The sequence below is a fragment of the Molothrus aeneus genome, chromosome 1 (genome assembly GCF_037042795.1).
Source record: "Molothrus aeneus isolate 106 chromosome 1, BPBGC_Maene_1.0, whole genome shotgun sequence".
Lineage (NCBI taxonomy): Eukaryota > Metazoa > Chordata > Aves > Passeriformes > Icteridae > Molothrus > Molothrus aeneus.
The window spans coordinates 19,801,086-19,825,066 of NC_089646.1; the positions used below are offsets into that span (position 1 = coordinate 19,801,086).

At 41.2% G+C, this 23,981-nt stretch overlaps 1 protein-coding gene across 1 annotated transcript in view; it reads right to left on the reverse strand.

Moving 5' to 3' along the window:
* Positions 1-12,994, reverse strand: part of PLXDC2 (plexin domain containing 2) — a 253,159-nt gene extending 240,165 nt beyond the window's left edge. Inside the window, exon 1 of the mRNA XM_066552436.1 lies at positions 12,277-12,994. Coding sequence (XP_066408533.1) covers positions 12,277-12,385 — 109 coding nt within the window. The 5' untranslated portion in view covers positions 12,386-12,994. The remainder of the gene's footprint in view (positions 1-12,276) is intronic.
* Between the last annotated feature and the right edge of the window lie 10,987 nt (positions 12,995-23,981).

Sequence of the window (23,981 nt, forward strand, 5' to 3'; positions counted from 1 at the left end):
TGCTGAGCACACTACAGAATTAGAGGCAAGGCTTTGTGGGCTGAAGACTCATTTCCAATTGGCTCAAGCTGCTCTTTTAGGAGTAAACTGTGGCTGTGTTGAAGCATGTAAGGGTAGAATATAACCTCTTTCTTTTTCCCTAAATTAAATTCTACATATAAAAGGCCCTATAGACATTTTAGCAACACCTACCAGCATGTTCTAGCACAAGTCATTTGGTGAAGGCTTTACATATGCACTTCTCTTCAAGCACACGCTTCAGTCACATTTTCAGGTTCTGTGCCAAATTGAGGCTTGCAAGGGTAGCAACTATTTTTCTTTTTATATTGAATTTAAATCTTTTAAATCTTTTTTCTCTTTGTGTTCTCCTGCTTTATGGCCAACCTCAAAATGTATTTGAATTCTACTTAAAAATTTCCTTAGATCTCCAAACAAAAGATTATTGGAAAGAGAGGGACAACTGGCTGGCTCTACAACTGTACTAGCATCTGTCTCAGACTCTCAGGGAGAGAGATGAAGTTAAAACTACAGTGGATTTATGATGATCAATAAAAATAATTATGACAGCAGAAAATATAACCAAACACTGGACAATCTCTCTAGCCACAGAGTTTTTAAGTTTCACTAGGAATGCTGGCTTGGTATGCACCCCCACTAGGCCATGCCATAAAACAGCAAAATAGGATAAAATAATAAAATTCAAATACAGGCATGGGAGGGTCAAAGCTAAAGCTGAAAGGAATAATTTTATTTTACAACGTGCTCTAACTAGAGCAAACTTCTGAAGACAAAGCTGGATATAACTTCCTATCCTGAAGACTTCACCTTCAATTTATTATCTATACAAGGTTAGGGATAAAAATGTGATTCACTAACATCTCTGGGTCATCACTTGAAGCTAACAGCAATGTTTTTGTGTAAAAAAGCAGGACAATAAAACATAAATTTGCATTCAAGAAGCAGCATGGAATAAGTGTTTGCACTTAAATTTGATGTGAGCCATGTGTGCTTATTGCTTCTCAAGCTCAGGCCACATTTCAGTCCCTTGGAGAGAGATCATAAAATCTAAGTGAATATTTAGTTTGTGCATCTCCTAAATGTGTCTTCCACATCACATTAGGAAAAAAAAATAAATCCCTGTGTCCAGCTCTTAAAGAACAATGCAACATGCATTAGAAGAGATTACTCAGTGCTGTTATCCACTACAGCTATACAGGGAGGTCAGTCTTTTCTGCCTGCTGAAAGACCCTTTTCCCCTCAAACCATTTCAGGATCTTCAACAAGGCTGCAAAAATTATTGCCTCTGTTGCAAATGTACTGGGACTTCTGGGTCAGCTACATTCCAAAGTCTGAGGCCAGATGAAAATCTTAAACATCTACATCTTTTTCAGTCCACTCATCTGTAGGACACCATTTGTATAGAATGATACTGTTGAGCAAGCATATAAGCACAGCTCTAAATAAGGGAAGTTTTCCATAACTGAAGCCTAGGTATGCAACTCCAAATGCTCCAAAGTGTGCAATCTGTTTGAGGTTTGGTTTGTTATTTTTCTGGTGGGTTGCTCCTCCTCCCCCTTCCTCCCCTCATTCCTGCACTCCCCCACTACCCCTTCCCCCCCCCCCTTTTTCGTTTTATTGTTCTTGCTGCTTTCTTTTGTTTTGTTGGGGTTTTCCCCCCAATTGATGGCTCTATTAGATCTATTACCTAAATGATGCAAATTTCTTTCCAAACTTAGGTGGGAGGAGAGAAACACAAATACTTTGCAAAATAAGAATAACAGCTTTTTAAAGTACAGCTTTTTTAACTTATCGCTATTCCTGCAGAACAAACAAAACCCACCGTCAGTGATAAAACAGCACATGCTGAAAAGCACCAGTCTGCTGATCTATCAGTTCTGTTTTCAGCAAGATACTCACTCTACAGGAAACTTCAGCATGATTTATAGCATCAGAGGCACAGCATTATACGCGGATGGTGTATACATACATGTGTTATAGATCATTTGCCAATAATCTTTTTCCTTAAAAGGTCATGAAGTTACAGTCCCAGTAAAGGCTGCTATCATATTTATCAAGCAAAATAATAATTTGCATCTTGCAATGATTGCTTTTTTAAGATGATAAACTTTTTGAGCAATCAAAGCATTCTGGTCAGCAGGGTTTTAACCCAAATGTTTTGGAATTCTTTCTTCTGACTAGCAATTTCTGAATCTGGATTCTTATTTTTAAAGTTTAATTACAGGAAAAATAATTTTACAGTTTGTGGAACACCATCGTTCTCTTCTCTCCAAGAACTCAATGACAAAACCAAAAATATTTGGACACAGTCTTTTCAAGTTGTCAAAGTGCCAACAGGCAGAAATCTGACCCAGTATTTCTCTACTTGTCTATCCTTCAGACATGCTTGTGTTTGGGAAAAGAACTTATCACACTAGACTATAAAATGTTGCAGTTTGGGATATGTTATATAAACAGCTGAGAGAAAAACCCCTCTCCTGATGCAAACCTGAGTGAAGAAGGAGTATCAGAAATGGCAAAATCAGCAGCAGTCCAAGACTAAGCCTTGTGGTCTCTGCACTAATCAGAACCTTCAGTCAACTCTAATCTGGATTTTTTTCCAGACAGACAGGTTACTTGATCAGAGGTCTGACTGGGATTTAAAATCTGAGATTAGGGAACTGAAGGATAAGAATGCAGAGAGAAACTACACCCCTGAATTTGAAGAAACAAGGGGAAACTCAAAAGATCTGCTGTTGCAGAAAAATTCAACTCATACTTTGATACGCAAACAAGGAATCTTTAATTCTGGCAAAGCTGTCACTTTTTAAAGCCACCTTCTTACTCACAAAACTAGGATATTACCTGACTTTTACAAGGTCTTCCAAGAATAAGAAAACTATGAATATAAAACACAAATCTATGATACTGGGAACAATCAAGCAAGCTGTAAGACAAGTATGGTCTGAAAACAGCAGTGGAGAAGTAGAGCATACAAGCTGCTTGCTGACAAGTGTTGGAAATCAAAAGTCAGGTGTTCAATATCAGAGCACCTAAACAAAATCAAGAACACAAGTTGGATCCAAGCTTGCAGTACAGCACAATATGAAAAGGCAGACCTTCCAATCCTCAGGCATCTCAGCTGAGGTGCAGCATAATCTCTCCTCCTTTTGAACACTTTTTCGGGGTGCTTTGGGGTGTATGGGGTGAGCTCAAGAGGCTGACAAAAGACAGTGGTAGTTTCTTTCTTCCATTCAAATTGATGAGTTTTCTCTAAGAAGAGTAATTTTGCAGGTCTTTAATGTTATTCTAGAAAATGGCTCTGAATTGAATCAAAACCAGTGTTACCAACTCTGCAATCATTGTCCATGTAATTGTGCATGAAAAAACCAGGGGCTGAAAGTGCCAATTATATTAAGTCAAAAAATAAATGAAAAAAAAACAGGCTAAGCAAAACCAGATAAAGACCAACAAGCCTTCAAACAAAGCATGCTAGATTTTTTTGGGTTTTTTTTTGCTACTGTAGTAACTCAAACTCAATGACCTCATTACATGCTGTGGCACATTATACTTGGGTCTGCTGCAATTTTACCACATGCCCAAAGGTTGTTAAAGTGAAGCACATTACTGATGGCCTGTGGTGCGTGGGGGCATGTGGAACAGACTCTCACAACACAACTGCTTCTCCTCTCAAGGAAATACTTGCTGACTTTAATAATCCCTTCTTAGCTATGCTGTCCTAGGTAAGAATTTTTTAGGACAACTTACTACTGTTATTGTATCATTTGTGCACTGGAAAGATAGAAATGTCTCAAATAGCTTACAGGAAAGGTTTGGGAAGGATAAATTCATTAACATTAGCAAAACTGAAAGCAATTATGTTATTACTTAGCGTGATATATGATAGGGAACGAATCCTTTGGGTTTCTGTGGTTGAATGTAAACATGAAAAGCTGTGTACTTCTACAGTGTACAACTGTACATTTCAGTTATTAAGTCTTGTAGAGCTTGCATAATGAACTAAAAAGCATTGTATTACACATTCTTAATCCATAAAAACTTTTTTAAAATGAACATGAATAACAGACGTAATAAAAAGTAAATGGAAACCAGAATTGATGACAATCTATAATGGTGATTCATGTTAACCGTTTTATTTGAGACTATAGTTTAGATCAGTGTATATATAACTTTAAATAGGATTCAGTAATAAATTGTGTTGATATTGAGGTCAGGTTTCTGCAATACACCAAATGCTAAACTTGTAGTCCATAAATACCTTCACTGCAAGTAAAACATAAATCTATTATCTTTACAGCAGCTGCAATCTGAAAAATATGCTCATTTAATTTTGTTGCCTCATGTATATCTTATTAACCAAGAAGCAACCTGAATGAGAAATATACAATAAAGTTAAAAAAACCAAAACCCCCAAACCCCAGCTGGATGATCAAGACAACTGTCCATTTCAGCCACTCTCACCTTTCCTGTCATGAAATAAAAGTAAGTTTTTTTACAAGATAAAATGGCCTGGTCTTACAGGGCTTACATAGACAAATTCTCAACAGCAATAAGTCTCAATTAGAGATGACTAAAAAGTTAATTTCCCACCCTCATCCAAATTTAGATCTTATTCAGATTAAAAGTGAATAGTCAATGCTTGCTGTAGGAAATTAAATTAAAACATGTAAATACACACACATAAACTTCGAATCAAAGTGCTTTTTAATTGTGTTTATATATAATACAAAAATTCTAAGTTAAAGGTCCCAATGCAAATTGTGAAATGAGATATTTTATCATCATAAAAACAACAATCTCACAACTACTTGTTTTGTCACTTACTAGTGAAATACTTGACAAGAGCACGTCAACTTTAACATAATTTTCCAGTTTTTTCTAGTTTTTTCTTTGAGCATTTTTTGACTAAACCTACATAACACCTGGTAGTATTGAACAGAATTCAGCTATTCTACTTTTCCAGAGTTTTTATATTGTTCTAAGAGGATTTATAATGCTCACAGGTTTCAAAATACTACGTTCATCCTCCTTATAATTTTATTTTCACCTCCACTACCTCTTCTGAAATGTAGCCTTTTCTGTTTCTCTCTCTCTTTTTTAAATCCCTCTTGACTAACAAGAGCAGGTCTGATCCATCTGACCTAGAGCCTGGCCGCATCAGCTGCTGAAACAGTGCAAGTGAGGAGGAAGCAATCTCTGAAACAAGCAGGAAGGGCAAGGAGGAGATGCAGGATGGAGCAAAAGAGGATGGAGCCAGGAACTCTGACACCTGTTTTGCCACAAAGAAGTTCCTTACAGAGAGCCTTGGGTTTCTAGCCCAAGGGGCTGAGGTTGAATTGCAGATGCACACTGTTTTGCTTGCAAATTCGAATGGAGAGCCCTTTTAACCCACACAGGAAAGCAGCCGGAGAATATCATGGAGCAACTACCACAAGAAAGACTCATGCCAGCTCCCAGGGCTCTATGGAGGCCAAGACTACCTTTTCCAATGGATTTTTGGTTCAGCTGCTGACTCATAAAAGAAGAATCTGCATAGTAATGAACAAACCTTAACCCTTCAGAAAACACTGAATTTACAGTGGATGATACTTGCCTTTTACAACTAGCCTAGTCTAGCCTAGCAGCAACTCCTGTTGCTGAAAAGAAGAAAAAGAAGAAAAGATGTAATTATTCAGCAGAGATGCAGTTCGTAAATTGCAACTAAAGGGGGAAAAAAAGGGTAATGCATGAATAGAAGAAAAATTTAAATACAACTCTAAGTGCTTATTACTGGGTAACCACTGCATCCTATTCTGCTACTAAATGCAGCTGAAACTTCCAAGAGAATGTGCCCTATAACAGCAGTTAAGCAAAGCTGCAGTAAATGCTATAAATGGCATTGCATCCCTGAAACATAAGCAGCCCTTTGACACAGTTCAATTACATCTGTAAAGCAAAGGAATGGAGATCCTAGCATCAACTCTCACACAACATATATTTGAAACACTGCCAGAGAAAGGTTAAATGGAAAGGTTTATATATTCCCTTTGTGGAACTCTTCCTATTCATGTCAAGGATTGTTCACTGAACAAAATGGCATGAGATAAGTGATTCTGCCTAAAGACCAAAAATGTCACCATGAGAATATCTTAAAAAAAAATTATCGGCTTATAATGGAACCTAGACAGTGTTTCATATTAAAAAGTAAAAGTTCTAAAAAAGTAAGAACAAAATCTGATTTTAAAAGCTTTATTTCATGACATAAGAACACTAACTACAGCAGAATTTTAAATGTCCTTAACTCGTCTACAGCCACAGAAAGTGTATGTTAAAATCACATTGAACCCACGTATATCATAGGAAATGAGAGACAGGCCTTGAGCTAAGGGAGCACTAGAATTCCTGCTTGTATTTTATCTAGCTGCAGAGTTCAAGGCGAGCCCCTGTGCACTTAAAGCTATCCACACAGAATGATTCCAGATAGCTGGGTGACAACTAGAAAGGTCACACTGTCCAGCTATTTGCTCCAAGGCAGGAACAGCTGTCTTTTTTGATGGAATGACATTTTGGACATATGTTTATCTAACCTGTTTCAGTGATGAAGAATACTCATAGATAATCTGTTCCTCTAGCCTTATCATATGGGAATCTGCTTTACTGCAATTTCAGTCATTAGTTGCTGCTGAAGACAAGTTCCTTCTCTGTGGAAGCCTTTTACACACCTTAAGATTGTTACCCTGTCATCTCTTAGTTTTATTCTCTAGAGCAGTGTTCTTTCCTTTTTTCTTCACATGACAGTCCTCAATTAGTCCATATGTTTCTGAAAGTGCAGTGCTTGAAACTGAAGAAAATATAACTCTTGGGATCTTATCATTGTTGAGTTGAGCACAGGTGTCATTCTTGTGATGTCTTGTACCTACCTTCATATCAATCCTTACATTTCTCTTGATGGATCATCCCATCTAGATGCTACTTTTGAAACTGTGTTCAACTCAAGCACCATGCCTGACCCTGGATCTGGCCTCAGAACCTGCTCCATTTGCCTGTTTCAGAAGGTTGGGTCAAATCCAGCCCAGAAACACACTCTAACACACTGCCCTTTGGTTGAGGGACATGAACAGGTTACACAAGCTCTTTCAAACCCAAACACTTAGCACAACTGATTGCTCAATGTTGAGTGCAAGGAGTGCTAACTGAAGTTTATTGGTTGGATGAAAGAGAAGAGGACAAAGTGGAGGAAGTGTTCCATGATGAGACACAGCACCCAGCACTCATAGATTTACTTTAGGGCAATGTTTTATGCTCATTTGTGAGAAGCCACAACCAAAAGCAATCCTCATGTGTACTTTGCATGGCCTCTCTGCATACTTCTCCATAGAAAGCAAACTCATAGGTTCTTCTTGTTCCTGCTGTGATTATGCAATGCTCCAGTTTAGTAAATACAGCATTTGCCAATTGCACCGCATTAACACTCCCAGCTCAGCCCTCATCAAACCTAAAAGTTGGATATAATTCCACACTGCTGGCAAGCTTGCAGCATTTCATTGTACTGGATCATAAATGCTTTCATCAAATTACCTTTGTTCCCTCTGTAGAGAGTCCTTAGGAGAGATCACTTTAACCAAGGCCGCCTTAAATTCCATTGGTATCCGTTTTTCTTAGGAAGCATGAACCACACTGGGAATGTAAAATACCAGTGACTCCAGCTGTGTTCTCAGACTAACAGACTGCAGCCTTGGTAAGTTTTGAAACTGGAGATGTTACAGAGATTTCTTTTTTCCAGGGCTTTTAAGAGTTCCAAGCAGGAGAACTGTGCAGTAATTCACACAGTCCAATGAAACCACAGTGACTTTTATAAAAAGCAGGGTCAAATGATGCTTTTATTTTTATTTATCTTAATATGAAATTTTTATCTCCTTTGTGGAGAAAAACCAGTAGGATTCAACAGAGCATGTGATAGCTGTATTTGGTGTACTTCAAAGCAAAGCAACTTTCCAGGCACCACTGCATAGCAGTCCTGCGGGAAACACAAGTTTCAGGTCCAAAGCTCCATCTCCTGAGGTCTGTGCATGTGTGGAGACCTGCAGCACTGCTCCACCAAAATTTGCCAAAAAGTCCTTAAGGAAAAATACTGAGGTCTGTGACTATTCTGCTCAGGAAGTCTCTCATCACCTGACATTATGCATTTCTTCATCTACCTCCTTCATGGTCTCAGGAGTCTCTTCCTTGAAAGGAAACAGCCCTCCTAAACTTCATTTTTTGAGGAATCTGGTATTCAGTAAGGCAGTATATGTCAAAAGATTTTGCTCTAAATGGCCTGTATGTGCTGCTAATAAATTTTTCACCAGACAAATAACTATTCCAAATTATAAAGACCTTCTCTTCATTCAACTACATTTGTTTACAGTGTAGAGAGATAATTCCCCTGTTATTTATCATCAGCTCCAAGTTACATGTCAGACAAAAGCTAACATCTGAGTCAAGTATTTGCTGGAGTTTAGGTACCTGTATGAGGATATAAACTCTGAACAGGAATATTCAGAGCCAAACAAAAACACTTTTTCCCAAGGGATTTTTAAACTTTCAATGAACTATGAGTATTGATCTTACTGTGGAAATGAGTTTCTGAAAAGCTGAATTTAAGACCGAAGTCAACCTCACTATAGTCTTAATTTATCCACTTTTTACAAGCAGTATTTCAAACCACTTTTTCAGAGGAAATGACAAAGACAAAAACCACAAAAAAAAAAAAAGAGGAAGAAGCAGTATGAAAGTTGAAAAAAGAGATTACAACTTTAGAGAGAAATCTTAGTGAAATATATATGATGTGGAAATAGGATTTGCTCTCAAATGTCACTAGGAATCTCTAACCCAATAGTTCTTGTTTACATATCAAGTACAAAAAAACCCCAACAACTTAAATGCAAGCAGAGAAAATATACCTGATATACATGTTGTTTAATCTTGTATTTATTTTGCTACTTCTAAGATAAAAGCTAAAGGTCCTAAAGTTTAATGATGAAAGTTTGGTCTCAATTATAGATTTTTTTTTAAATAGAGTAAAATTCAGGCAATATCAAAATGCTACTATTTCAGCAGTAGATAAATGATAGATAAACACTCCTTAATATCAATTTATCCTATAAAAATAATTTTACCCCTCCTCTGAATGCTGATGTCTGGAGACAGCAGAAGTCCAATGAATATAAATTATATCAGGATTCTGGAACATAATTTGACATATTGTAATAAAAATTACAATAACAGCCTCCCAATTCTGACTGATGACATTTGCAAAAGACTGTAACACTTTCAAGACTTTGTGGCAGCACTTCAACAGTGAGCCCTCACTTACACAACTGGACGAAACAGTTGTCAGTCAAGAGACTGTTTCACTTTACTTAATTAATGTCATACTCAGTTTGGGTACTGTAAAACACACATAGACACAAACCTCGCATTTAAGAACATCCATCCTGGATTTTAGCATTTTTCTCATCAAAAGGGAAGTTTTGCACAGGCCCAGGGGCGGGCGGACGGACGGACGGACGGATGGGTGGATGGGTGGATGGATGGATGGATGGATGGATGGATGGATGGATGGATGGATGGATGGATGGATGGATGGATGGATGGATGGATGGATGGATGATGCAGGAAGGGAGCCGGGCCGTGCGCGGCCGCCGCTGCGCCCTCTGGCGGGCACAGCCCCGCTCCGGCCAGCGCAGCCTCAGCCGGGCACGAAGTCCGGGCTTGGAAACCCCCAGGGGCAGCCAGGTAAGTTCCGGCATGCCTAGAAAATTATTTCACTTGGATTGGTCCGACTTGATTTTCTGCGGTAAGATAATGCTAATGAGCTGGCAAAAAAACGCCTTTGCATTCTTTTTCCCACGTCTGCTGAAATCAGAGTGTATCCCTTTGGTAGCATCCTCAGAAATCCTCCCTGAATCCAGCTCTGCCCGGGCTTACTATATGTTTCCATTTCTTGATACTGTTATTCCATTCATTTCAATTAGAGGGTTTGTTACTGAGTATTTGACAAAAAGGTAAAAGCAGCATCCCCTTAAGAATTTGCGGCTACCTTAAATATTTATTCTTTAATTCTTTAAAGGTTTTATCTGAGCTGAGCCAAAGGGATACAATAGGTGCTAAATAAAGTAAAACCTTGAAACTTCACTTGTTTCATTTTGACTCACAAAACCTGAAGTTGAATTTCTGGCTTTACATGTTTTTTTCTCTTCTCACTGATTGGACACAGTCTATCATTGCCGGTTTTTTCCTTTCCACAAATAGCTACAGCATTACAAACAAACAAACAAGGAAATAAAACTCAGATTTTGAAAACAACATTTCATTATTATTGTAATAACATAGTTTTTTCTTAAATCAAAAACTATGGAAAAGATGCCAAAGTTATAAATATCTAGATGTCAAAACTGACTTCAGATTGCCCATCTTGCTACTTGAAGAAAACAACTACTTGCTATATTTTCTTCAGAATGTATTAAATATCAAAATATTTGCCTGATCATAAACTCCTTCCTACTTCATAACACATTCAGGAAGACACAAGACATTATCAAATGATTTATGAATAAGCAATCCACTGGTAAACCTTCTATTTAGCACCTCCTGGTACAGAAACTGATGACTACTACAACTTAATAGCCTAAATCAGGGTTGTGTGGTGTTTATTTGCCCACTGATATATTATACTTCATTTAGTCAGCACTAATATTTTATTGGCTGCATACATTGGCTGAAAGATAATAAACTTCGTGAGTTCAGTCCGCTACCACACAAGATTGCAATTCTCTTTTTCTGATATCACCACTACACTTTTTCCCCCCTTATAACTAACATTAACAAACACCAACATCTGTTGCCTACAGCCCTGAGTGTAGCAACATGGGGTTTGCAGCAGTACATGAAAACTCTCCTCCCGGCTTTTCCCTTTGGCCCCAAGTGACATGTGAGCCCCAGCAACCTGCTGAGCTACCCCGTCGTTTAGCAATTCCAAAACTCAGTGGCGGGCCCCTGCCCGGGAAACTCCTGCTCTGTCTAGCGCATAATCTCGCTGGACATTCAATAAAACGACCCAGTCTCTCTTCGGGTCAGTTACACGAAACTTTTCACACTTGTATCAAACCTTTAAGGAAAGGAGGAAGGGGCAGTTCTGGTGCACCAGGGAAGCTGGTAGGCGTGTTCCATCTATTATTAATCTAGCTGGTATTTCTACTACACAGGCACAGCTTTTGAAAATACCTGTAAGCCAGAATCTGCTGCAGAAAGGTCCCCTGACACACAAACCCCACGACCTTTCTCACTATCCGCCAATGTGCCAAGATTTCCTTTAACAGCTTTCCCCTCCACAGCACAGGAATGCAGGATACAGAAGGCTTTAGTGATCCAAAGGGAACCCCATGCTGAGGGAAACAGTGGCCCAAGAGCAAGCACTACAGGTGCTGTGTGTCACGCATTAACAGGTGTCTCCGAGAAGGACTGACAGGGGCACCCTGACACTTGACAAGCAAAGTTAGTCAACAGAGCCTCTCGCTCCTAAGGAACAGGTCCCACAGCGCCTGGGGCTTCTTCCTTTATCTTTCTCCTTCTCTCAACACCCAGTTTCCAGGGAAGGCTGCAAGCTACTGACTTCCGCGGGGGAGGAGAGTGCCCGCTAGCTCTCCCAGGCAGGATCTGCAGGGAAACTTTGCTATCCCTCCACGGCTCGCTGCCGGGAGAGCTGGGGGCCCCCGGCGCGGGAGGGAGGGAGGGAGGGCGGGCGGGCGGGGGAGGCAGTCGGGGCGCCTCTCCCGGGGACTCGGGGGGCTCCGTCCCTCCCTTCCCGGTTCTCGAGGTGAGCCCCTCACGTCTCGTACGCGGCTGGGAAGGAGACTCCGGGGACCCCGCGGAGGGGCTGGGGAGGGGAACAGCACCGGCTCCCAGTGATCGCGGGGCAGATTCATTAAAAGAGGAAAGTCCCGAATTCTCGTTAAAATAAGAAATGAAGTCATAGAGGGCTCTTTCCGGAGAAACCAGGGTAGGGAAGGATGAGACGCCGGGACCCCGGGCCTCTCTCGGGAGGAGGGGGAGCCAGCCCCGAACGGCGTTTGCCCTCCCCGGGTACGGGCCCGTGGAGCGGCCGGCAGAGCCCACACCGCGGGGGCTGCGGAGCCGGCCCGGCCCCCGACCCCGGCCCGACCCCGCCCCGGCCGCGCTGCCCCGGGCTCGGCGGAGAACCCGGGCCGGCCCCGCCCGGCAGGTACCGGCCTCGCTTACCGCGGCTCTGCCTCGGCGTCTCCCCGCCGGCGAGCTGGCAGCGCTCGCTCAGGCACTGGAAAAGTAATAGAAATCCGGCGGCTAGTTTGCTCCTCCGCAGCCTCGCCATAGCACGGAGCCTGCCGAGACAACTCTCCGGGTGCGGGGTGCGCGCCGCTCCTCGTCGGTGCTGGGGAAGTCCGGGGGGCGGCGGAGAGCAGCCCTAGCAGGCGCCGAGCCGCCCTGTGCTCGGAGCAGCGCTCATACAGTGGGGCGGCAGGGACGAGCCGCGGGGCTGAGGGCGCTGCACCGGGTCTGGGGGGCGCTGGAAGGAGGCGGGGGGGGCTCCGTCCCCCGAACTCGCGCGGCCGCGCCGCTCTCAGTCCAGCGGCATCACCGCTAGGGAAAACAAGCCCAGCCTCGCTGCGAAGTGCCAAACTCTTCCCTCCTCGCAGCCTGCAGATAGATTTTAGGAGAGCCACTGAGATCCTCCCTTCCTGGCTTGCCCCCACCCAGCTCCCTTCCCCCGCAGGGTGAGACAGGATGCCTGAGGGAGGGAGCCTCTCCTCGGTGTACCGCTACCGACTAAACCCCTCCGAGGGAACCAGCGGGGAAACGTTCCAGCCGGAGCCAGCGGACCGACCCCGAGTACGGGGGGAGCAGGACCCGGAGGGCGGGCGGATGCGCCGCGGGAGAGGATGCGCGGGCGGCGGGGAGGCAGGCGGGGACGGACGAACAAGTTCTCTCTCTCTCTCTCTTTTTCGGGGCGGTTTCCGAGGCCGGCGGCGCTGGTGCGGGGCCGAGGGCAGCGGCGTGGGGCGGGCGCTCCCCCGGCCCGCAGCGCTGCCGCCGCCCCCGCCGCGCAAGTGCGGGCAGGGGGCTCGCCTGAGGCCGGTCCCGGCCGCCGCCTCGCTCTGCCCCCCGCCCCTCCGCAGAGCGCGGTGGGGCGCAGGCGCCGGGGCTTCCCCGGCTCTCCCGCCGCTGCCGGCGGGGCCGCGCTCCGCACGGCGGTCCCGGGAGGCGCTGCCGGGCCGGGCACCTGGCCCCGGCACGGCTCCGAGCGGGGCGGGTGGCTGCCCGGACTGGGGCAGCCTGCGCTGCTCGGCGAGGGCGGGGGGAGGACGGCGAGGGCGGCGCGGAGACCCCCGGGCCCGGCCGGAGCCCCGCGCTCCGCGGGACGGGGCGAGCCCGGCCCAACGCCGCCCGCTTGTTCGAAAGTTGCCGTGTAAACGTGCGTCAGTTTCGCGGATGACAACTGCAATAACGCCCAACCCCCCTGAATCCCGCTCTCCCCCAGTATTTCCCTGTGTTTTCGGGTAAAGCAGCCTCCCTTCACACACACCCACACCCCTCCACCCCCTCCCTTTTATTTTCTATTTATTTTCGCAAACCAAGGAGTTGTTTAAGTACACTCATCACTTCAAAAGTGCAATGACTGGGAGGGTTCTCCCCTTCCAAAAAAATTTATCTTCATGCTTGATTAAACGCACCGTGAATAATCCCATCCCCTCCATTAATCTGTGAACGACGGCTCGGAGACAGAAGCGAGCAGAGGGCACATCAATCAAACCCAGACAAGCGAAAGGGACACCCGGGACCGGGCGGCGGCTTTTTACCAGTTCAGCAAACTGTGGAGCTGGTAATCAGCTAAGCAACATGTAGAGAACCATGAATGCGCCAGCCTCTCAGCACTTGCTACCAAATAATTAAATTAATTAGGGCGACAATTAAATTAATCAAATAAATAGGTCTATGGAATGTCAAACATAGCAGATAACTAATAGTTAATCACAAAAGAACAACCAGTAACAAGACCGTGTTTTTCTTTAATTTACTGCTGCTCCTGAGATTAAGAATTCATCAGGTCCATTGTAAGTGTCTTGCTCTTTAATCATTGATATGTTTATGTGTAAATCAAAGCATAATATCCGTGGGTTTAAGAAGTATATTTGAAGTAGAAGCAGAAATTTTTCTCAATGTTTTCAATGTATATTAAAATATGATACTGGAGGGTATTATCAATAAGGTTTATATTTGAGTTTATAGTGGGCCTTTCTAGTTTCAAGCTTCTTGCACATACCCTTAAATAAAACAAAAGCCATCCAAGTATTGCTAAAAATAACTGCAGAAAATATATCCTATATTGTCTGTATAAGAGAAAATACTGGAGATTTTATGCATCAGGAATTAAATCCTAGCCTTGCTGAAATCTGTGGGGATTCAGGGAGTGTTACTACCTTGTATACCAGGTGATCTGGATTATGCCACAGACTTTTTGTGCAGATTTGGTCAAGTTAGTGTTAAAGCTATTGCTGCTTCTTAAAATGTAAGATAGAGGTTTATTCATGCTATTGGAATACATTTTCCTTGACAGTTGATCAGGTTGCTCAGATCACCCAAAGTATTGCTGAAGTTGCTGAGCGGATTGTTGAGCTTTTGGCCTTTACTAGAAAGGGTAGGGAGATAGTCTTAAAGAAGGGCTGACCACTCTTTCTGCTGTTTTTCAGCAAAATTATTAGCTGAGAATAAGAACAATAAGGTCTGTTCTCCTTTTATCCTTTTTTAAAAATAATAATAAAGATGAGATTATTGTAAAGTTATAGTAAATCTTAAAATACAAAAGATTTGAATGATTTGAGAAAAAAGTTTACATGTTGCTAAATAAGTAATAATTTGTCAAGCCCCTTATGTATAATATAGAAAAGTCTAAATGAGGACAAAAATTTTTTTTATTTTGTTCTTTCCTTCTTATTCCTATAGTTTCAGATTTAAATTCTTCCATAGATACACTACAGAAACTGCATGCTGAAGAAAGGGAAGGACTAGCAAGAGACAGCTGAAGTGTGCAGTTGCAGATAAAAGTGTCAGCAACATACTAGGTCCCACAGTCCTAATTTTCTGTGTTCTGTGTAGTTGTGGGACAGTTTTGCAGTGTGCCTGCTGCAAGGTTAGCACAGAATCACAGCATTCAATACCTCTTTTTCTCCACAGAAAAAAACAAACTGCATCCTCCAAAGAAGGCTGTATCCATTGTGCTTCTTGTGCTACAAAACAGAATAAGAACATAGCTTACCTTGGTATAATTTTGTGTAAAAGTACAGGCAAGCCTTTTTATTGCACTGAGAAAAAGCCTGAGATGGAAGTTAATAATCAATTTTTTAGTGATTAATGACAACATGTCATTGCTAGAAAGGCATTCATAACACAAAAGTTTATGCATTTGTTGTTACTTACAAAGCATAAGTAAAACTGAAAGAACAACTTCTTGAAAGTATCTCAAGTGATGAGCTGTTTTTACTTGGAACACAGTGCCTGTGATAAATATTCATTACTCTTATGTGCTTTTACCATCACCTTGGTTGCACATTATCTCACCTCTCCGAGGTATATATCTTACAGTGGCATGAACTGTGCAGTGGTTCCATAGAAATCAATGAGAACATTTCCACTTTCACCAGTCAAGAATATGGTGTTATAATTTCTCTTCCTGTGTAATCCATCCCTATTTATAAGATCAATCACTCAGGAAAAAAGGATGGGAACATTCTCTCTGTTCATTGTGTTCTACTGTCATACTGCTTGCAAGTGCCTGCTCTCACTTACATCCTTATTGCATTACTGATTCTGAAAAAACAGAGTTTTTAACATTTCCTTGTCTATTTTAACATGTTCCCAGCTATTCTGCTTTGATAGATATAAGAGAGGCACTTCTCAACTGCACTCCAGTGCTAGCCTGGATCAATAACTGCTTTTGCATTTGAGGAGTCAGGGGAGGATATCTCTCCTTAATTCGGGAAAAAGAAACTGGTAGAAATAGTTGCAGCATTCATGAGAGAGAGAATATATCTGTATTCTCTTCCAAGACGAAAAAAAAGAGTTTTCCTGTTTGGTGAACTTGCATTTGCTGTTATTCTGCAGGGGATTGTGTCTGCATATTAATAGACAGACTACAGCCACCGGTATTTTCTGCTGTAACTGAGTGATGTCTATCAAATAACCTACTTTCCCAACTGCAGAGAGAAAAAGATCTAGGTAATTAATTTTGGAGCCATAAATACTCCTGATCTGCCAGGAGAAGTCCCCACAGGGACAAAATGGATTATGGGACCCTTATGGAGCAGATAGTCCACAGGTTGATGTTATGAGTATCACACATTGAAGCTGCACATGGCCTTTAATCCCGGGGGGCAGTTTGCCACTGAGATTCACCTCCCTCCCTTTGGAGCTCTGTGCTGGTTAGGGCTCAAGAAGGTGATTTGTGTAGCTATTGGGAATTTGGCTGAGGCATTAGGCTTAGTATTGTCAAAAGGAGGTGTTAGAGCTGTGAACTTCGAGTGCTGCCCAGCTGGCAGCCTCCTTTGATTTTGCCAGTTCAAAGGAGAAGCACAGCATTTTAGTTGAATCACTAAAGGGCACTGCAAAACTCAGATGTTAAGCATGAGGCAGAGAGGCAGTTTCCTTGTTAAACAGGGAAATACAGCAACCTTTCAGAGAAGCTGCACTTTTAAACAGGCCTTTGCTTCTTTCCCTTTTCCTCTGGCTTGAAGAGCCTCAAGTCTCATCACTCAGCTTTATTTTCTGGGAAAAGCCCTGAGGTTCCCTTTCTGGTTAAGTCACATCCAGTAGGCTTCTGCTAGATCCCCTGTAACTCTGTGAGGTGCTGTATGCAAATACATGAGTTTGCATAATTGTGCCTAATTAGAATCTGTCCATAGTGTGGCTCTAAGAGCTGTGTGGTTGATGCCAGTTCAGCTTTGTTCAGCAGAGCTTTCTGCTTATCTCTAGGACAGCAGGACTGCAAACCTCCCACATGCACTGCCTTTGGCCTGTGCCACGATGCATGGTTAGGGAGAGTTTCTTTTTGGGGTAAAGAGAGTTCAGATTCATGGAGTGGTAGACACTTTGTGATGTGGAAAGCAGAACTCTGTCTCATTATCTCACACTCTGATAAAGTGGTTCACTGGAAATTTGAGGAGAGGAAAAATTAAAGAGGAACATTTCAGCAAGCAAGGCAGCATGAAAAAATAATAGAGTTTGAGGTTAAACAAAAAGTTTAGTTCAAAACAGTTTTGATATTTATTTGAACTCTGAAACAATTTTAAAAGAATGGAATCAGTTTTGAAATGGAACATACTTCCAGAATGAGAAACCAAAAACTTCCAGCTAAAGATCAATTATTTGAACTCAAAATGCTTCAAAGTTATTCTTTCAATGAGTCTGCCTTTGCAACAACACTGACACAGGCAAATGCTGCACCAAGCAATGCCTTCGCCTGCTTGTGATCAGCAACTATGAGGATGTTACTCAACTTAGAAAGCCACAAGGCAGCAAACCCCAAAACAGGGCCTAGGAGTTCCCAGTCACACACCCCATCTCTGCAACCCAGGAAAAGGTTGTGCTCGTGGCCCTTACTCGACTTATGTCTGGTACAGTTCCAGTTCCAAACTATGGACCCAGGACTAGAGGAACCAGAAGGTTTCCTGAACACTTCTGGCATGGCCAAGTTTAACAGAGAAGTTAATATTTCAGTATAGCACTGGTCAGCAGGCCACAGTAAACCCACAAGAGAACTGAAAGAGGCTAAAGGGTGACACAGAAGAGAAAGCAAGCATGGAAATGAAAGTGAGAGAAGAAAAAAACCAATTTTGTCAGTGACATTATTGCTGTGATGAAAACCTCATTTATATATGGATGCAGACTTTTGTGTGATGAACCTTACATGCACAGGACCCAAGCCTTTTTTCATGGATTGCTAGAGGGAAAGTGGGAATGGTGGCAGAGCAAATAATTAGTTCTCATTTAGCCAAGGTAGTGGGGCTCAGCACAGGATTATATTCAGAATGGATCTATTTCTTAGTGGGCATGCTGGTACTAGTAGTCACTGAAGTAGTCAATAAAACTAAGAACAAAAATTTTCAGCTGCAATTAAAACCAAATCAACCTCAAACATACTTTTTCAGTGGCCACATTTTCCAAGAAAGCAATCTTTACTAGAATCTGCAGAAGCATGCCAAGCTATTCTTCACTAAGCCCTTTCTTACTTCTGATCTGGAGCTGGTAGGAGGGCCTGAGCAATTACTGTGGCCTATACAGTTGTGAGTAGAGTTAACGTTTTTAATCATTTGAGACCAAAGAAAGAAATCTGCTGCTGAGCACAGCAGGGGAAGGCAGACTGGGTTTAGGACCGGTGTTAGAAAAAGTAATTGGTTTGGGATTAGGTTTTAGGTCAGGAAGCCTAGGCAAACTTTAAAGCTAGAATGATCTTAACAAGTGCTTAGCTGAGACAGCTGACCCAGGAGTAGCTGTGACACTGACCTGTAGAGGGTCAATGCCTGGTGTTAATGATGGTTGTGGGGGTGGGGGAAAGGGACAGCTGCAACAAGTAGCCAAAGTTTGGGAGTTAAGTATTGAAAACATCTACCACATTTTTGTGCAGTGGCCCCAGCAGCATAACAATCTGCTGCACATCCAGCAGCTTGCTGCCTGTTTGTCTTTCCAGACTTGCTTGCACATCTGTGGTGAAGCCACACCACAGATTTCTCTAGCAGTTTGTGCTCAGGAAGACCTCTGTTGCTAGGATTGCTCCAGCTGGGTCCATTATGGGCATCAAGACTGTGCAATATGTCTAAAATGCAGCTCAGATATGATTCTTTTTCTTCAATTCAACTCTTGAACGAAATAACTGTCTCCCTTAAATGTGAGGACTAAGGAGCACAGAACTTTGGCTTCCTCCCTGCTATAGGGGCTGATGTCTCTAGGCACAGCTGTCATATCTGATGATCAAACCCTGAGACCGGCTTCAGAAGAGTGCCAGCATCCCCAGCACAGAGATTCCAGAGATTCACTACCCTGAGGTGGGCAAGCAGGGAACTGGCCAATAAAACTGACCACAGAGGCCACAGCCTGTGCAGGCAGGGAATGGAGTGTGTCAGAAACATTCTTTTTAACAGTGGTTCCATTGAACTGAGCTGAATCACATTCAGTACAGAGCTGATCTCGCTATGAAGAAATAAGAAATACAATTACTTAGAAGCTGTGCTGTCTTAGGTTCACCTTAGCATATTTCCTGTGTGTTGTGATGGATCTTAAAAGTCACTGTCAGCATTCAGTGTGTAGGAATGCACAACTGATGTTCAAAATGCCACTGTTACTTGTACTGATTGCAGGCTTAAGGAATGGATATATCTTCAAAGAAAAGTATAACCTAGCAAGTTTACTTCAATTCAGCCACTGTGGCAATACTTCCTTTGCCAGGGAACTCTTTTTAAGAAGGGAAGAACTCTCCAGTAGCAGATTGATGCTAAGGCAGATAAATGTCTCCTTTTATCTTGTTTTGAAGTGGTCCTTTCTTAGTTATCATAGGTTGAAAAGGTTTCTGTAGTGATTCCTGTCTGCAAGAAACACAAGAATTATTTAGTCAAAGACAGGCATACCCATCTGCCAGCCAACAGGCTTCCCCCACTCAGTAAGTTTTGCTCTCTAAGAGCTGCCACCCTTCTCTCCAGTAAGACTTCCCCGTAATTTGTCCCTGTATGTTGCTCCAAACTACCCTTGAACACCTTAACCTCTATATAAACATTAAGATATGATTTTTCCTGGGTTCCACTTGCACCATGGAGCTTGGCTGTGTGCCTAATGAGAAATGGTAAGCAACTGTCCGGTGAAGGGTAGCACTTATTTGATGATTCTTCATGTCAGAAATCCACCCCAGATAAGTGTTTATTGTGAGACTTTGATCTCAAAGATTTAGCTCTCCCTGCAGAGCAAAAGCAGATGCTTGGTAAGCTGTAGCTGTAGTCCTGACAACCCTTTCAAATGTCTAGACAGTGGAAAGAGATGATTACATCCTCTTTTAAACTCAACTGCAACAATTCAGCACGCTTACCATGTTTACTTCAGGATGAACCTATTTACACTGCTTTGTTTCATGGCACAGCAAGTATCTAATACTTTTGAAAGATGCAGGATGATAAGGTGGTCAGGATAAAAACCTGCTTTCCTTAACAGTAATAAATCTAACAGATGTACTAGGTCACATATGGTCCTTGTATAGACTTTAGCATTGACCTAGAGATTAAGGAGTTTGATAACATGCATTTGCAGCTAATACTTATAATTTAAGAGTCTTGAAAATGTTAACACTTAGAGAAAGCCTATTTAATTAATGCTCATTGAAGAACACTTTAAATCCCAGAAACAAGGCTGAGAAATGTCCAACATTGCTGATTTACTTCATACTATGTATTGAACAGGGGATGAGAAAACTGAGTTATCATAATCATAATGAATGAAGAGCTATCTTAGTCTTACAAGACAATAGACTTAGGAGAAGAGATCTGAAAAGAGAAGGGAAGGAGATTTCACCTTAGTCAGCATCCTCAAAGCCAGCCATGGAAACTGAAGATGTTTATGTGCCAAGGCTGCCTCTCATCAACCATGTCACTGAAGCAGGTATGGAAAAAATTTCTGGTCATGTGATTCAGAACTGTATTAGGTGCTTTCCAGTTTTGTAATTAGGAACCTAAAACTTTTCCTTTTGGTTGAGTAAAACTTCTGATTTTCTTATTAATCTGTTGTGGAGTTTAAAATTATCTCAGGTGCTTCTGATAAATCAGAAGTACTTTTTCTCTCTGGGAAGCCTAACAAGATGCTATTGCCAACACAGAATCCCAGAACAAACTCTTTGGATGCTAAAGAACTCAGAAAAGTTAATGAATCTCAGAAAACTTATCTAGTTCAATACAAAATTTTTAACAAAGGTTAAAGTAAATATAAATTGTAAATATAATAAACCTTTGTCAATGACACACTGTTGATATCTTCAGAAAAACCCATACCATGGTATTCTTCTTTGTTCTTGTAGTCAATTGTCCAGGCCAGAATACCTGCTCATGTGGAAAGCTGAGGTTATTATTGTCAAACTGTGATTTTAAGCTTGATTCAGGAAAGTTTTGTGGACTACTTTGTCAAACTCTCTGTCTTCTAACATTGATTTTGAACAGTCTTATTTCCTGTGATCTGAAAAATCAGTTTTGCAGTAGTGTTTCTAAGATGCTACTAAGTGAAATGTCATCAAATCAACAGGAGTTCTTACTTTTGAGGATAATTTTATGGCTGTATTTTAAGGCTTGGTTACAATTTAAGTTTGTTGCATCTATTTCATTTACATAATAATGAAGAAATAAGTTTGCAAAGATATTTCCAGTATGGTTGTGTCACCAGTTCAGACTGGATTTCAAAAATAAGTGGGTAGTAAAACCATACAAGTTAGATCTATCTATCTATCTATTCAGTAAATATAAGATTTTTCTGAGATTTCAGTTTTATGCTTCACCATGAAGTCTGATCTGAGTTTCCCAACTGCAGCTGTCAAAGTTGCTCTGCTAACACCAATAATACATTTTATATATATTATTGGTGTAGGCATTATATGCAAAATGAATCCTACATAAAGAAGACATATTGTGTATATGAAGATTGTAAACCAAAGGTTTTTTAAAATTAAAAGAGCATCTAAAGCTGGCAATGTTTGAATCCTAGGAAACAAAAGGAAATAAAGAGGATAAATTTTAAATTTGGAAGAACTCAGTGAACTTTTAAGGACAGATGACACATGATAAAGTTAACTGAAATCTGTATAACTCATGAAGTCATAACTCAGTTTCTCCTCAAACCATGCTGCTGTGCTGGCAACAAGTAGCTCTTTAGCAATATCAAATAAGCAGATGATGCAAAAGAAACAATTCCCTTATGTTCCTTTCAGTAATAAAATAAGCAGTCTATAAAGCTAATACCTTTGCACACAGTCTCAGGGTTTTATGGTAATCTTATTAGGTATTTTTGCAGCTATAAATTTCCACATGTAGAGGAATATATCTAAAAGATGCAGGACAATCAGTGTCACAAGTCAAAATATGTGTTGAAAAATAATTTTTTTTTTTTATAATCCATCTAATCCATCATCCATTTCTTTCTGCTTTTTTTTTCATTTCCCTTGTTTCTTTTTCTTTGTGCTCATGAAGAATGGTGCTTTGAAGCAAGAAAGTTATAAACTGTAGGCTGTGTAAATAAGTTTATGTCAAATATACTTCAGGGACTTACACTTTATCATTCAAGTGAATTGTTTTTTGAGGTTTGACAGTAATAGTAATTGTTTTGTCTAAATGTTTTTCAAGGTGTTGTGTTTTAATCCCAGTTTGCAATTAAGTACCACACAGCCACTTATTGACTGCCCCTAACATATTCCTGAAGGGGAGAAGAATCAGAAAGAAAAGGTGAACCTCGTGGGTTGATATACTTTAATAATTGAAACAGTAATTATAATAATGACGATAATAGTGATAATAATAACAACAGTGGCAATAATAATAACCTCAACAACAACAATAATAATAATAACGATAAGGAGAGGAAGAGAGAATAATAGAATAATAGAATCCAGGAGAAACAAGTGAAGCACAATACGATTGCTCACCTATACCCAGCTCATCCCTGAACAGTGACCAGCTCCTCCCAGACAATTCCCCAGTTTATATACTGGGCATGATATTTGTGGTGTGGAATATCCCTTTGGTGAGTCCAGGGCAGCTGTCATGGCTGTGCTCCCTCACAGCTTTTTGTGCCCCTCCCAGCTACCATACATGAGACACTGAAAAGTCCTTGATTTAGGGTAAGCACTACTTAAAAACAGCTAAAACATTAGTTTGTTATCTACATTGTTCTCATACAGAATTCAAAAAAGCACTGCCTTTTACCAGCTACTAAAAAGAAAATTAACTCTGTCCCAGACAAAACCAGGATAAAAAGACCATCTGCTTTTTTCTTTTTTTTCTTTTTAATTATAATTTGAGATTTTGGATACATCTGCATTTTTTTCATTTGTTTATTTTGCTTTGGAAAGATAACAACAGAACAGCATATTTTTCTAAATTCAGAATTTTGTCCAACACTAACAGTGACTCATTCCAATGTGTGTAGCTTAATAGTTTCTTTCAGTCATTGAAACACCAATAGAAAGTCTTACCTTCCCATTTTATCTGCATTCCTTGTAAGTTCAGTTAATTTGGTCTGAATGGGAGTTAAATATGCAGGATTACAAGGAGAGGACCTTGGCTAGTCAGTCACATTATACTCTGGGTTCAACACTGCTAAGTAATTTTGCCACAAAATTAGAAAACTAAGCCAGGGTGTATAAAATAAGGGCAAGTTACAGTCTAGGCAGAAAAAACCCCAAACATATGCAACTGACTTGGGCCTCCTGGTTTTTAATTGTCTATACTAGTTCACTGCAACAATTGTAGAATATTTTAGCTTGTATGATTGAAGAAAAAATTCCTCCTGAAAATCAATTTTAGAAGTCCACCCTGATACCAGGCAAAGCAGTTTTATCTAGTTAAGATATCTGAGCACAGTCTTTAGATTTTGTGAACTGAAATACTGGGTTGTCCAGGAGAGTTATGTTTGTTCAAAACATTTGAGGATCTGGAATACAGTGGCAGCACAGGGCTGTATTTCAAGCCCTTCTCCAGAACACCCCTCTGAGAGTTACAGACTTGCCTGGAGTCTTTCAGCAGGTGAAATGGTTATGCAGGGAATAATACCTGTTAATAATAATAATATGATAGCTGTAATAATAATAGTAGTAGTAGTAATAGCTGTTTTCTTAATAATATCCAATCTTTAAAAACCTGTCATTCCTATTTTCATGAAAATGAGCACAGTCTAAC